Genomic DNA, 13,810 nt, shown 5'->3' with positions numbered 1-13,810 from the left:
GAAAAAGTCAAAAGGAAGATAATAAAAATACAGAAACCCACAGCACAAGAAAAGAAAGTGGAAAACCGCAGAAAGTACTGAATGAACTGTGTGAATTGATAAGTCACCACAGACTATTTGAAGATAACATATTGAATTGTAGTTTGCAAACAGCAAAACAGGAGAAGGGGGTGGAGGGGTCATTCTCCTGTGCTTAGTTGTTCGGTTAGTTGTAGGGGCATCGAGATATAGTTTGGATGGTGGTCAGGTTCATTTAGGACTTTTCAGTGATGACTGATTAGCACCTTAGCTAGCTTTGTTAGGTAGGCGTGCTTCACAGTACAAGGAAAGTTAGACCTTTATCCTTTCTTTAAAAAAATTATCCAGTAAAATGAATCAGAGTCCTCATCCTTCCGACCCGCCACATTGCATTGGCGATTACATGCAAGGTGGCACTAGGCACAGTATTTAATGTAGTGAAAATGCCTGTGCAGCAGTGGTTAGAGTGTTTATAGGACATTCAGGGCTAGTTTCCCATATGCATTGGCATATTGTGTTGTCGCAGTCTCTCCCAGGTACTGACGGTCAAGTGCTGCGGTTTGTGTCTTTTACGAGAGTGGAGATGCAGGTTTCCTTACACCATGCATTTGCTACATTCCATTTCAGGAGCAGTGTGACGTTCTATACCCAAGTAGGTGCACACCAGTAAGCACATTTAGCTAGATACATGGCAGAGTGCACTGGTCTAATGCAAATACATAAAGTGAGGTGTACGCTAGTGCCCATGCAGTTAAAAATATGAGAAATATGATTTGCAAAACATGTGTCTCCCAATTCTTACTTTCACAATATAGCACGTAGTCAAGCTTCCCAAACTCCTATGGTCAGGCATCAGGCAAATGGAATATCAATGTGTCTGCTATTTGCCCAATAAAGATGCAATTGTTTGTTTACGTATTCTATAAGTAAATGCTAAAGAAGATGTGACAAAGTAAACCATATTAAAATGTACATACCTTTGAACAATTCCATTTTCTTGAGGGATTACACCATTTATGGCTGCCTGGAAATAAAGAAAAACATGAAGTGAATGGAAACTGTAATATGGTCATGGACAATTTAAGAAAAATGTCAAAGGAATTTGTTCGAATTCTCATTTTATATCTATCAATCTAAAATGTTTTGTCTCTATGCATACATTTAAAGTAGACTGCCATAGTTTCAGAACTCTCATAAGTAACACTTCATCCCCCTACACCCCAGAATTATACAAATTAAAGCATCACCCACAAAGAAAATGATGTGCGATTATCAGGCCAGTTGGACCATCACTAACGCCTTCAAAACAGATGGAAAAGGAATTCTATATCCCATTTTACGGCCCAGGTGTTCCCCCACCAAGGATTAACGCTACTCCAGCTTCATTATAAACGTTATTACAGCATTATCAAATTACATTGAGTAGACATCCACATTTCCCACACTTACCATAGCCATTACTGCCAACCGACTGGTCAGAAGGAAGGAATAACTTCCGTAGGCTATGAGAGCCCAAACCAGGCCAACACACACAAATACATCATTAGTAAAATGTAATGGAGTAAAAGCTGCATGTTTTATGCTGGTAGGGATATAAATACATAAAATACCCCAAGTTGGCCTGTTTTATAATTCCTAATACTTCACTGAAACCGAACTACTTAAACCTCCTAAATACTTCATCCTAATTGATTACAGTTTTGTACCAATGGATTAACAGCAGTGTAGAACAGTTATTGTGCTTTTCTCTGTGTGAAATGTATTCAATGAGGGCAAAAACACTGCAACCACACTTAATTAGAAAGCATGAACACTTTCTCTCCGGAAGATTATGCAAAATGAATCTTATATAATGCCAATAACTCATATGTATGCTGGTAACAGGGTGCATCAAACTCAAAATGATAAGCAACTCGATGAGAGAAGCAATAAAATAAATTGTGTTCAGTAATTATTTGAGCGGCTTAAGATCAGATTCAGCTTTGTTCTCAGCTGGGAGATCATTGCACATTTTGGGTGCCAGAGCAGAGAAGCATCTACCAGGGGCAGGGATCTGCAACATTTGGCTCTAGATTTTGGACCATCAACACTAGTCAGCATAGTCAATGGCGAGTGAGCATGGGAGATGAAGTCCAAAACATATGGGAAGCCGCAGGTTGCAGATCCCCCAGTCATGAAACAAATATTTTGGAGAACAAAGACCGTGAGTATATTTATTCAACTTGTTGGCTAAGTAGAGAGGGCAGTGTCATTAATACATTTATGAGCCAAGGTAGCCACTTTGACCTTAATTCTAGCAGCTACAGACTGACTTGATATTGGAATACCTGTCCAAAATGGGGCCAAGGTGGATACATATTGTTTTTATTTTTGAGAGAAAAGTAATCAACAAAATGTGGATCATTTATTTTACTGGCATTCAAACTGAAGAAATGTTATTGCATCCACAATTTAATTTGTGGGAAAACATTCTGCAGGATCAATGGAGACAACATCTGATAGATTAAAAACAATTGGGTGTCGTCAGATTAACAGCGGTGACCAATTTCTAAATTGGCAAACAGATCATGAAAGGGCTTAATATAAAAGGTTAACAAATCATGGCAAAAGCATGCAGCCCTAAAGAAAGTCATCCAAATATAGACAAAAGGAATGGTTAGATAAATATTTGAACCAGGCAAATGCAGTGTGACAGCCTCGCCACAGAACCTAATGTCTGGATAAATACAACGGTCAAGGTTATCAAACGCTGCACAGAGATCTGGTATAACCATAGGTAAGGAATCATGCTTATCTAGGTTAGACCACAATTGCATCTGAACATCCAAGAGAGCAGTTTCGGTTCAATTGAGGGATGTAAAGACTTTACAACTCCACCAATTCTTATAGTTGGGTGGGTACCACCTTATGAAAGATGGTGCCAATGAATTAGAGGTTAGCAATGTGTCTGACATTTCTAGGCTTGTACAGATCAAGTGTACATTTCTTAAACAGTGGGATTATACAAGAATGTTCAAAGGACAGTGGAATAGTCCCAAGGATGATTAACCACGGAAGGTAGAAAACATAGTACAAAAAACACAGTTCAGAATGAAGTGTGAAGGGGAAGATTTCCCAAAGAAGAAGGTGGTCTCAGACAATTAATGACTTGGCATCAAAGGAAGATATTTCTTTGAATGCGAGGTCTCCCACCAATGGAAGAGTGGTGGATTTGTGGGCTAAAATAAGAAGAACGACTGGTGTATTTTAGAAACCATATAAGACTGTACATCCTGAATCCATTCCATTTTTATAGGTTTAGGCGGCTTGGGAGAATTTTCAAGAAGGCGTAATGAAATACAAGTTTGAGTGTACTCTCAAAGCTAGACGTGAAAAAGGATTTTTTTGTATTGAACAATCTCAATTTTACACGTAGATTGTAAGTCTTTAGACGACTCTGGTTGCTATCTGATTTATATGTGCCTTAAAGAATGTGCAATCATTGAAGTTCTCAGAGTTTAGGGGTACACCACGGTTGACTAGATGACTCAGTCCTGCCCTCAGCCAGTGATGGAACCTGCAGCCTTTCACCCAATAATCCACATAGGAAGCAAGGTGGCAAAGATAAAGACTGGTTTATTTCCTTAAAGCCAGAAATGTGCCACTCACCCAAGCACAGAAACATCAAGGTTTTTATGGTGTTTTGCACAACTCGCCTCAAACAGAAAAGTAAACTGATACATTTAGTTAGTTATACTAGCAATGTACTTCATAATGGTGGATCCTCTGGCAGTGAAGGGCATGGATTTACAATACTGTTCAAGACCTGTACGGTTCTGTTTGCCTCCCAAGTTGTACAAACCACCACTCTGACAGGTCTTTCCTCAACATAATGGTACCGGACTGTGCAGCTTCCTGCCCACAAGCTTCACTGTTCAGGTTCCCAGGCCATTTACTTTCATTTGTGATGTATACACCAGTAATGAAGTGGTGTTGGCTGAAATTGAGAACTTAAGCCTGGGACTGAGCCATACTATTCGACATGTTGCCTTATGAGCTTCATGTGTGAATGCAAACCAATATGTACTCATTTCACACCACCTCACTATTGCAGAAGCTCATTGCGCTGTGCAAAACATGGCTTTGGCTCAGTCTATGGCTCATGTACGTTCAGGACCCTACAGAATTGAATATTATCTGTTCCAACACCAGCCTTAAAGAAGCAAGAGAAATAGCTTAATTGTTGGAAACATTCAGCTTACTAGTTCAAACAAAAGTGATTTTCTTAAATTACAGCAAGGCATCCAACTTCTTTTATCCAGCAAATCCGATTGGGATTCTCCAGAATACCAATTGAACAAACTCTCATACATAAAATAAAAAAGTTCAATTTCATAATCGATTGACCCATATTAAATAAACCAACTGCAGACCCCAACAATCCCATTTACAGACCTCGATCACCTCTGCTCTAAAATAACAAATACCTCGAGTTCATAAACTACCAAAAGGCTCAAACAGAATATGATCCACTCCGATCAAGGCTGCACACTCCACCAAAACTGGTCCACATCAAGTACTGCTCACCATTTACACCTCAGTTTTCATTTGGTTATCCATCTGCAACCTTCAATACTTTGGATTATCCCTCCCTAGTTAAAACCCTTTGCTCCATTTCTTTCCAGGACACCATACTCAAATGGGTGGCCTCTCTGCCCACTCCTTCTCTATCAAATAAAACTCGAACACCCTCTCCCACACACCACATCCAGTGTGCTCCCCTCAAGGATCTGTCCTCTGCCCATTCCTTTTCACCATCTACACCACCTCCTACCGTAAATGTGTCTCATCCTTTGGCTTTTACTGGCCTGTCTTTGCTGATAACCAAATATTGTATTATTTTCCCTCCTGAACCTCAGGCAGCATTACCAGCTGTGTGTCACTAATCCTCTGTTGGATGGCTGAGGATTCTGAATGATTAGCTCCTCCAGGAACATTATTCCATTTCTCCTACTGTCCAACACCAAGCCCCATTTCCCATCTTGAGTTTCTCTTAGACAGTGGTCTAAGACTCCAGCAATGTATTACAGCTGCAACTGCCAGACTTGACCTTCTCAATACAAGGAAGATCTGCCCACACCTACTACTAGGCTAAAATAATGATATTCTCCTGCTTTGCAAACTTTCCTTTACTACTTCACCACCTACCTAAATAAAGTACTCAACTTAAATGAAAACAACCTCTACAACCTTCCCAGATCTTTTACCACATCTATATACCAAAGCCATACTGGATAGCTCTCCATGCACATTTGGTCCACAAATTCATATTCCTAACCTTCGAATCCATCTATGGTATTGCCCCACTAGTACCCTGCTGACTAGCTCCCTCTACTCTCCATCTCAAACTCTGTACTCATTGGCATCTCCACAACGCTTCTGTCCCGTAAAACCCCTCCTCTCCCCTACAATTCCTCTCACTTCTCTCTTCTTGCCTCCCACTGCTGAAATGCTTCGCCCAAGACCCCGTTCTCCCCAGCTGAAGATCTGATCAATGCAATTTTTCAAACTCCACTTTCTAACTGGTGAGCGTGTATCCCAACCACCACACTATCCCTCCTCAAGTCACCCCCACCCACCCACAGCCCATCGTTCCCAATAATGTCACTCACAAATTAATAAAATGTAAATTGCACCTATGTTTATTTTGGCACTAGGCCCTCAATCTAAATCTTATTTAGATGCCTAGTCACCTGGTATATTCTCATCCAGACAACCATTGCATATTGTAAAGGCACTGTGCCCACGGAAGGAGTCAAACATCTGATACATATGATATCCCTATTACTAAATGAATACAAATAAATTGCAGGGTACAGCAGAGCTAGGCGAGTGACCGGAAGAAGAAGACGACAGGTGGAAGGGCAGGTTTAAGGAGGTGCATTATGCAGCTGTCTGAAAGTGTGTCTTTTGACTTTTCAGGGCCATGAAGTGGTACTATAAAGATAAAGTCAAAGAGGAGTATCATGAGGTCAATCTATGCCATATCTTGGTTTTACAGACAAACATCCCTGATCGAACACCCCCTACCACAACGATCCCACCCCAAAATTTGAAGAAAAGAAACAAGCTATTTTAACATTTTTAAATTCTATTTCATTTAAACGAATACATCAAAATTACAGGTGGTCCCCTAACTTTCATTGTCAAGTAAGGTACCCACAATATTCTACACAAACACAGGCAACTTGTCTATAGAATAGAAACACAACTTGCCTGCTATTATGTTGGTTATACTAAGAAATATACCATCTTTTCCAATATGAACTTTCAAATCATCACTGCCTGCCAGCATCACATTTAAAAAAAAGCACAACGTGTTAATAACTTTCAATATATTATTGACTTAATTTTGACAAGTGGTGGCATCAGAGGAAAAAAAATGGATATTATCTTATTCTAGGGCTCATTCAACTCTAAATGTTGAGCACTGTTAGCTTCCAATTCAGACATAGGTACAAGAATACTGGGTATGGTATATTTGGCTACATTGTCTGCAGGTGTGGTTTTGGGACAGAAGCTTTTATTTGGGGGAATGTAATATTTATTTTTAAATTATTTTTTTGTTTATGGTTTATATAAACCTTTACAAAAAATGAATGAACATTTTCATGAACAATTTCATACAATCACTGTTTAAAAGTTTACAACACATTAAAGATATACATAACGTCCATTAACATAAAAATGAGGAAGAGAAACAGAACATAAATGAATTTCATATGAAACAAGTCCCAATCCTTTAAATATCATCATACCCTAAAAACATATGACTCATACTTCAAAACTCATAAGTAATTATTGTGACTAAGTATTATTAACTGAATCCGTTCACGTCAAATCACACAAATTTTTTAAAAACGCAATTAGACTCATCTTCAAAGCAATTTAATTGCCATTGAGCATCTCCAACCATAGTAAGTCTCGACTGACCAGCAAGATTGAATTCGCAAATTTGGAGAACTACAAAATTCTCTGCAGAAGCAGAGGCTGACACGCAATAAATAAATGCTGATGAGACTCTGCCTCATCCTTTGATCCACAGAATAAACAATTTTTACCTATGTTTCCATTCGCATGCCTTATATTTCGAATTTCATTCGTCTTCGTAACATTAAAAATGAAACGCGAGATGAGGCCACCAGGGGGCGCACAGGCAATGGCTGCCTGAGTGCACAGCTCCCGCCTCGACTGGGTCACCGCAGGAGATTGAGCACCCCCCCTGACCCCCCTGGCAGGCCCACCTCGACGGATCCGCCTGGGGATCCCCCTCGGGCACCCACCAGGCGAAAGAGCGGCGCTCGGGGTCCCCGGATAGCAGTAGTTCGGGACCCGGGCCTTCTGAGCGACTTGCTGGGCGCCGCGGAGCCGGTGGAGAGGCGCTCCTCACTCGCGCCCTTCTGGTCCCTTGACTTGGCCTGCCCCCTCCCCGCGGCCGACCTCCTCGACGGGAGCGGAGGACCGGCCTGAACGGGGACCATCCCCCTTGGAGGCCAGGAGACATCGCGGCAGCCCGGGGAACGGGACCCCCCCCCCCGCCCTCCGCCCCTCCCCTCCCCTCGACCCGGACAGCACCAGACGAGGATCCCCCAGCGAGGTGGAGGACGGGGACTCCCTTGGCACCCGAGAGCCCGACACAGCGTGTCCGGGGCCCGGTGTCACCCCTTGACCCACATGGAAAGCACAGCACGGATCTGCCCCCCCCCCTCAGGGGACCTCGATCGCGGGCCGGCGCGGCCCTGAGGAGTGACGTGGCGGTTGGGCTGCGGGCTGCCAGAGACCTCTGGAGGGCGCCGGTGGGGGCCGCAGAACATCAGCGGAACGCGCTGCCCCCCCCGGACACAGAGACTGTGCCACGGGCCCCTGGAACTACCCGGGAGCGAGGCCCCCGCCTGCAAAGGGTGGGGCGTGTGCCCGCCCGGAGGTGGCCCCCCCCTACCTTCTGGAGAACAGGGTCGGGTGCAGGAGTTGAGGCACATTCCCCCCCTATCTGCTTGGACGCCACGGTCCCCCAACTTTTTTCCTGGAGACACAAAGCCAGCGTACCTCGACGTGGGGGGATACCTGGGTGTGAGGCCCCCACCGGTCGCAGGTGGGGCGTGTGCCCGCCCGGGGGTGGACCCCCCATCTCCATATCTAGTGCCCACTGGCTGGGGGTGGGGGCATCGGACCCTCCCCCCCCCCACCCAACAAGAACAACCCGCCTGTCCAGGCCACAGGGGCCCTCCAGGTGCCATCAGCCCCTCTCAGGGAGACCGGAGGAGGCCCAAATCGGGCACGATGAACTTGTCCAGGGTAGTAGGCCCCCGCCGGCGGATAGTCGGGGCGTGTGCCCACCGACCCAGACCATGATACTACCCAGGGGGCATCGGGGAAAACCCCAAACGGGGCAAGGGGTGACCGGACCGCCCCTCCTCTACCCCAGCGCGCCCCCCCCGAAGCGGCGTGGGGGGCCCCGCCCCTGCTCGGGACCACGGAGCATTGGCCTGCAGAGCACAGGGAAGCGTCAGATGAGCTGGAGGGAAGCCCTGCAGGGATACCGGTTCCAGGACACCGCAAGGGGCAGCGGGGGCACGAGCCTCAAGAGGACCATGGCCCATTCGGAGGGTGCAGCCCCGTCCTCGGCTGCAATGGAAAGGGGCTTTGCCTCGATTTTACAGGAAATCAGGGACATGCGGTCCGACATAGCCCAGAAATTTGAGAAAATGGACCAAAGGGTGGACAAGGTTGAGGACAGATTGTTGCAGGCCGAGACCAACCAATCGTCTTCAGCAGCCCAGGACGTACAAACATACATGAGGCTGGCGGCCCTGGAGAAGAGGGACGAGGAAAGAGCTCGGCAGATGGACGATTTCGAGAACAGGGAGAGGAGAAACAACCTCAGAATTTTTGGTGTGCCCGAGACAGAAGGGGAAACGGAGAGGGACATCACCCGAGTGGTGCGTGAAATCATCACCCTCTTATTCGCAGAAGAGATGACAACCGAACCCACCTTCGACAGGGTACACAGAGCGGGGGGCAGGGCGGGGGCCCCCAGAATGATTTTGGTCCGGTTCCACTACTACACGGAGAAAATGAAAGTGCTGGAGGAGTCCAGAAAGGCCAGAGAAATCACCTACAATAACGCCCAGGTCTCCATATACCAGGACCTCTCGGCCTACACGCTGGCTAAGCGTAGAATGTGCCGCCCCCTCACGCAACTACTCAAGGAAAAGGGCATACACTATAGATGGGGCTACCCGTTCTCCCTAACTTTTGAATACATGGGCCAACGCTCGACCCTGACCACGGAAAAGGATATAAGGGGGGCTATTCAGGAATACATAGTGGACTTGAACCCCAGGAGGGGCCCAACGGGGCCGGAGCATGGCAGACCTAACGGCCCTTGACCGTCCGGTGAAAGAAGAAAGCGTACCGGCGCGAGGAAATACAGGAAAATGAACACCCCTTCCCCAGCGAAAGACGGAGAACGGAATGACTCAGAGGACTGAAACGGGGACGTCCGATCGGGTCCTTGACAGATGGGCGCAGATCCTGTGATTTCATTATTTACATCGTCCTACTGAACAGCAAGTATGATGGGTTCACACGCGGGACGCAGCTGAGGGGGGGTGGTTCTGGGGGGCTCAAGGGAATGAGCATCTTACGTGGATTTCCTGGTCGAGGTGGGCAGGCTGGTGGTTCGGCCAAAAGCCAGTGATGGCGGAACTAATTGGCTGGATGCCGGGGTGGGGGGTGGGCGGAGGAAAATAAAAGTTGGGGTTGTTCAGTTGGGGATTGGAGAAGGGGGGCAGTTGGGGTTTCGTTCTAGGCCCACCCGAGGGGCAGGGGTAGGGGGCGCAGGGGAACAAAATACTATCCAATGGGAGCATGCAGGGAAGAGCTATGGGGAAAAGTTGACCGAGAGAGAGGAAATTCTAGATCATGGCTGATAGTCTGCCTGCCCTGGGGGTGGGCTCCCTTAACGTACGAGGCCTGAACACCCCTACGAAAAGATCCCTGGTTTGCAGGGAATTTAGACGGGCAAACCTCGATTTTCTCTTTGTGCAAGAGACTCACTGGCCACGGGGGAAGGAGCCCAAGATGCGGGGAGGAGGGATCGGGGAGGTCTTCAGCGCTTCCCACAAAGGCAAAAAGTGGGGGGTCGCCATCTTAGTAGCGAGGAACGTGGGTTTCGAGAACAAGGCCACGCTGAAAGACCCATGGGGCCGCTATCTGCTAGTGCAAGGATCCCTGCAAGGGGCCCCACTCACCCTTGCCGTTATCTATGGCCCCAACGAGGGCCAAGCGCAATTCTGGGAGGAGGTGAGCGATAAACTCAAGCATTTTGTCCAGGGCACGGTAGTGGTGGGGGGAGACTTCAACATGGTCCTGGACCCAGTCCGAGATAGGAAACGTGCGGGACCCCAGCCCTCCAGAGCGGCAGTCGAGATCATGGCTCGTAACCTCCAAGGGGTCAACTCAGAACTGGGCCTGGTGGACACGATTCCGACCCCCAGAACAGACGCCCCCTCTTTCACATATTATTCAGCGGTCCACACGTCCTTTTCCAGGATAGATTACATCCTAGCAGACGAGATCCTGCACCCATTCATTTCTGGCTACAGGGTCGACCCGGTCCCCTGGTCCGACCATGATCTGGTCTGCATCACTATAGCGAGGGGAGGGCTAAGCGATCGCAGGGGGGTGGTGGAAGTGCAATGACTCCTTGTTGAAAGACAAGGTCCTAGCCCAGGAGGTTCTTGAGGTCATCACGGACTTTTTCGAAATCAACGACAATGGGGAGGTAGGTTTGCATACCTTATGGGACGCCTTCAAGGCTACCCTTCGGGGTGTCCTGATCAAAATGGGAGCCCAGAAAAAAAGGGAAAGGGAGACCCAGGAAAGGGTTTTGAGGGCGAAGATTGCCCAACTCCAACCGGGGGGCCCTCCCACGGCCCCCTTGGACCGTGCTCAGGTGGCCGTTCTGGCCGACCACAGGCTCCAGCTGAGGGATCTCCTCCTCCACAAGACGGAGAGAAGTCTCCAACTGGTCAAACAAAAGTATTACGAAAAGGAAGACAGGGCGGACAAGATCTTGGCTTGGAAACTGAGGGAGGTTCAGAGAAGTAGATTGGTGAAGGCAGTGAAGAACGAGGCGGGTGTGCTGGGATACGATATGCCCCTCTTTGGAGAGGCCTTCCGCCGATACTACGAGAAGTTATACTCTTCGGAATACAATGGGGGTGAGGCGGAGATTGAGGGGTTCCTAAACTCTTTACAGATCCCGGCCCGGTCCAGAGAGATGGCGGAGGGGTTGGAGGGTCTGGTGACGGACGACGAGGTGGAACGGGCGATCCGAGGTATGAAAGTGGGCACTTCCCCAAGGGAGGACGGTTATTCGGTCTACTTCTATAAAAGGTTCCGCTCGACCCTTTCCCCCCCCCATTTGGTGAAGGTGTTAAACGCAGTGCTGGAGGGGGGGTTCCCTCCCGGACTCCATGATGGAGGCAATCATAGTGGTTCTCCCCAAAGAGGGCAGGGACCCCGCAGAGTGTTCCTCTTACCGCCCAATTTCTTTGTTGAATATGGACGTAAAAATCCTGGCCAAGGTGATAGGGGGGCGGGTGGAGGGGATCCTGCCGAAACTGATCCATGGTGACCAGGTGGGGTTCATCAGGGGAAGACAGGGCTCAGACAACATCCGTAAAACTATTGGTCTGCTTCACTATGCCCAAGTGTCTAACCTAGACGCAAGCGTCCTGTCCCTCCATTCGGAAAAGGCGTTCAATAGGGTGGAGTTGAGATTCATGGAACTCACCCTCCGGAAAATGGGCTTTGGGTCACACATTAGAGAATGGGTGGCGGCGCTATATAGGGCCCCAACGGCTAGGGTCCAAGTGAACGGCAAGTTGTCAGAACCATTCCCCCTCTCGCAGGGAACAAGGCAGGGTTGCCCACTGTCCCCTTTGATCTACGTCCTCTCCATGGAAGCCCTGGCCATTGCGGTTAGAGCTCACCCGGACATAAGGGGGATAAGGTGAGGCGAAGTGGAATTCAAACTCTCCCTGTTCGCGGATGATATCCTGGCCTACCTAGTGGACCCCGGTGTCCTCGCTTCCCCCCCTCCTCCTGTCCCTGATGGCAGCCTTTGGTCGCCTCTCGGGCCTTAAGATTAATGCCTCCAAATCAGTTCTGCTCCCCATGAGATCCCTGGACCCGGTCTTAGATCCGCTGGTCAGCCTGGAGGGGATATCAATAGGGAAGGTCTCCATTAGATACCTGGGAGTCCTTCTCACCCGGGACCTGTCCAACCTCGCCCAGGCCAATCATGATCCCGTAGTATCAAGAGCCACTGCTGATCTTAGGAGGTGGGGGGCAATTATTCTGTCATGGTATGGCCGGATGACGGCGGTGAAGATGAACATACTCCCGCGCTTGCTATACCTCTTTACCATCCTCCCAACTAAAGTCCCCGACCAAACCTTCAGGGTCTTCCAGAACGCGGTGCGGGAATTTATATGGCAGGGTAGGACCCCGAGAACCTCAAAGGCCGTCCTGACCTTGCCGAGGGAGGAGGGAGGATTTGGGCTGCCAGACTTTCAACTCTACTTCTGCGCTGCCCAGCTGCGCATACTTTTGGAACATATGAAAGAGGGGATGGGCACATACTGGTCGTATCTAGAGGACATGGACGCTCACCCGCTTAAGGTTCGGGACCTCCTTTGAGCGCCAAGCAAATTCATCCCGAACAGACTCAAATCACACCCAACTTTGGGAGTCCTCTGGGCGATCTGGAAGGAAGGCCCCCAGACGGCCCACTTAACGACATGGCCGTCACCGATGTCCTCGCTCTGGGGACACCTCCTCAAACTGGGTAGCAGGGGGTTCCGCAACGCACAGTCCTGGTCCGAATCGGGGTTGGAGTGAGCGGGGCAAGTGTTTAGGGAAGGAGAGTTTCTGCCCTATGAGGAATTGAGAGAGGCCCTGGGGCTGGGGTCCCTCACCATATTTGAATATCTCCGCTTGAAGGGAATCCTTGGCGACCAATCATGGGGACAGAATTTGAAAAGACAGCTGACCCCCTTTGAGAAATTCCTGGATACAGCGACCACCAGGAAGGGGGCGATCTCGGGGATGTACAGAACACTGTTAACCTGGGGGAAAGGAGGAGATTCCGTGCCTTCTGGAGGTACTTGGCGGGGGAGGAGATCTTTGAAGACGCCGGGGCAAGGATATTTAAAATAGCCTTCCATGGGAACTTATTCACAGCGGACATGGAACACAACCTCAAGATCCTTCAGGGGTGGCATAGAGATCCCGCAAAATTGTCGAAGATGTTTACGGGAGTGTCCCCCGCATGCCCGAGGGGTTGCGACCAGGTCGGTACAAGAGGGCACATGTGGTGGCACTGCCCGAAAGTACAGGCGTATTGGGTGGAGGTTAGAGGCTGGATCGCGGAAGTCTCGGAGGAACTGCTCCCCCTAAACCCTCTAACAATGCTACTGGCCTCCCCCCTGAGGACACGGACATAGCCAGATACCCAAGAATGTGGGAAACAATGCTGCGGGCAGGAAGGGTGGCCCTGGCCCAGAAATGGAAAAGCCCGGAGACCCCCTCAAAGGAGGACTGGTTAAAAAAAGTTAAAAACATGTTCCTGATGGATAAACTCACTGCAATGATGAACAATGGTCTGAGCACATTCCAAGCCAACTGGTACGGGGTACAGCAGACATGGGGATGGGACATTCATTGATCCACAGGGTAGAGTTAC

At 48.6% G+C, this 13,810-nt stretch overlaps 1 protein-coding gene across 1 annotated transcript in view; it reads right to left on the bottom strand.

Annotated features, from left to right (window-relative positions):
* Positions 1 to 13,810, bottom strand: part of FAF1 (Fas associated factor 1) — a 2,829,503-nt gene that overhangs the window by 2,548,709 nt on the left and 266,984 nt on the right. Inside the window, exon 3 of the mRNA XM_069642220.1 lies at positions 996 to 1,042. Within this exon, the coding sequence (XP_069498321.1) occupies positions 996 to 1,042 (47 nt within the window). The remainder of the gene's footprint in view (positions 1 to 995; positions 1,043 to 13,810) is intronic.

Source organism: Ambystoma mexicanum, chromosome 1q, assembly GCF_040938575.1.
Source record: "Ambystoma mexicanum isolate Mex_15411 chromosome 1q, UKY_AmexF1_1, whole genome shotgun sequence".
Taxonomy (NCBI): domain Eukaryota; kingdom Metazoa; phylum Chordata; class Amphibia; order Caudata; family Ambystomatidae; genus Ambystoma; species Ambystoma mexicanum.
Note: the sequence above shows the minus strand (reverse complement) of the source record. Positions and strands in the feature narration are given on the sequence as shown.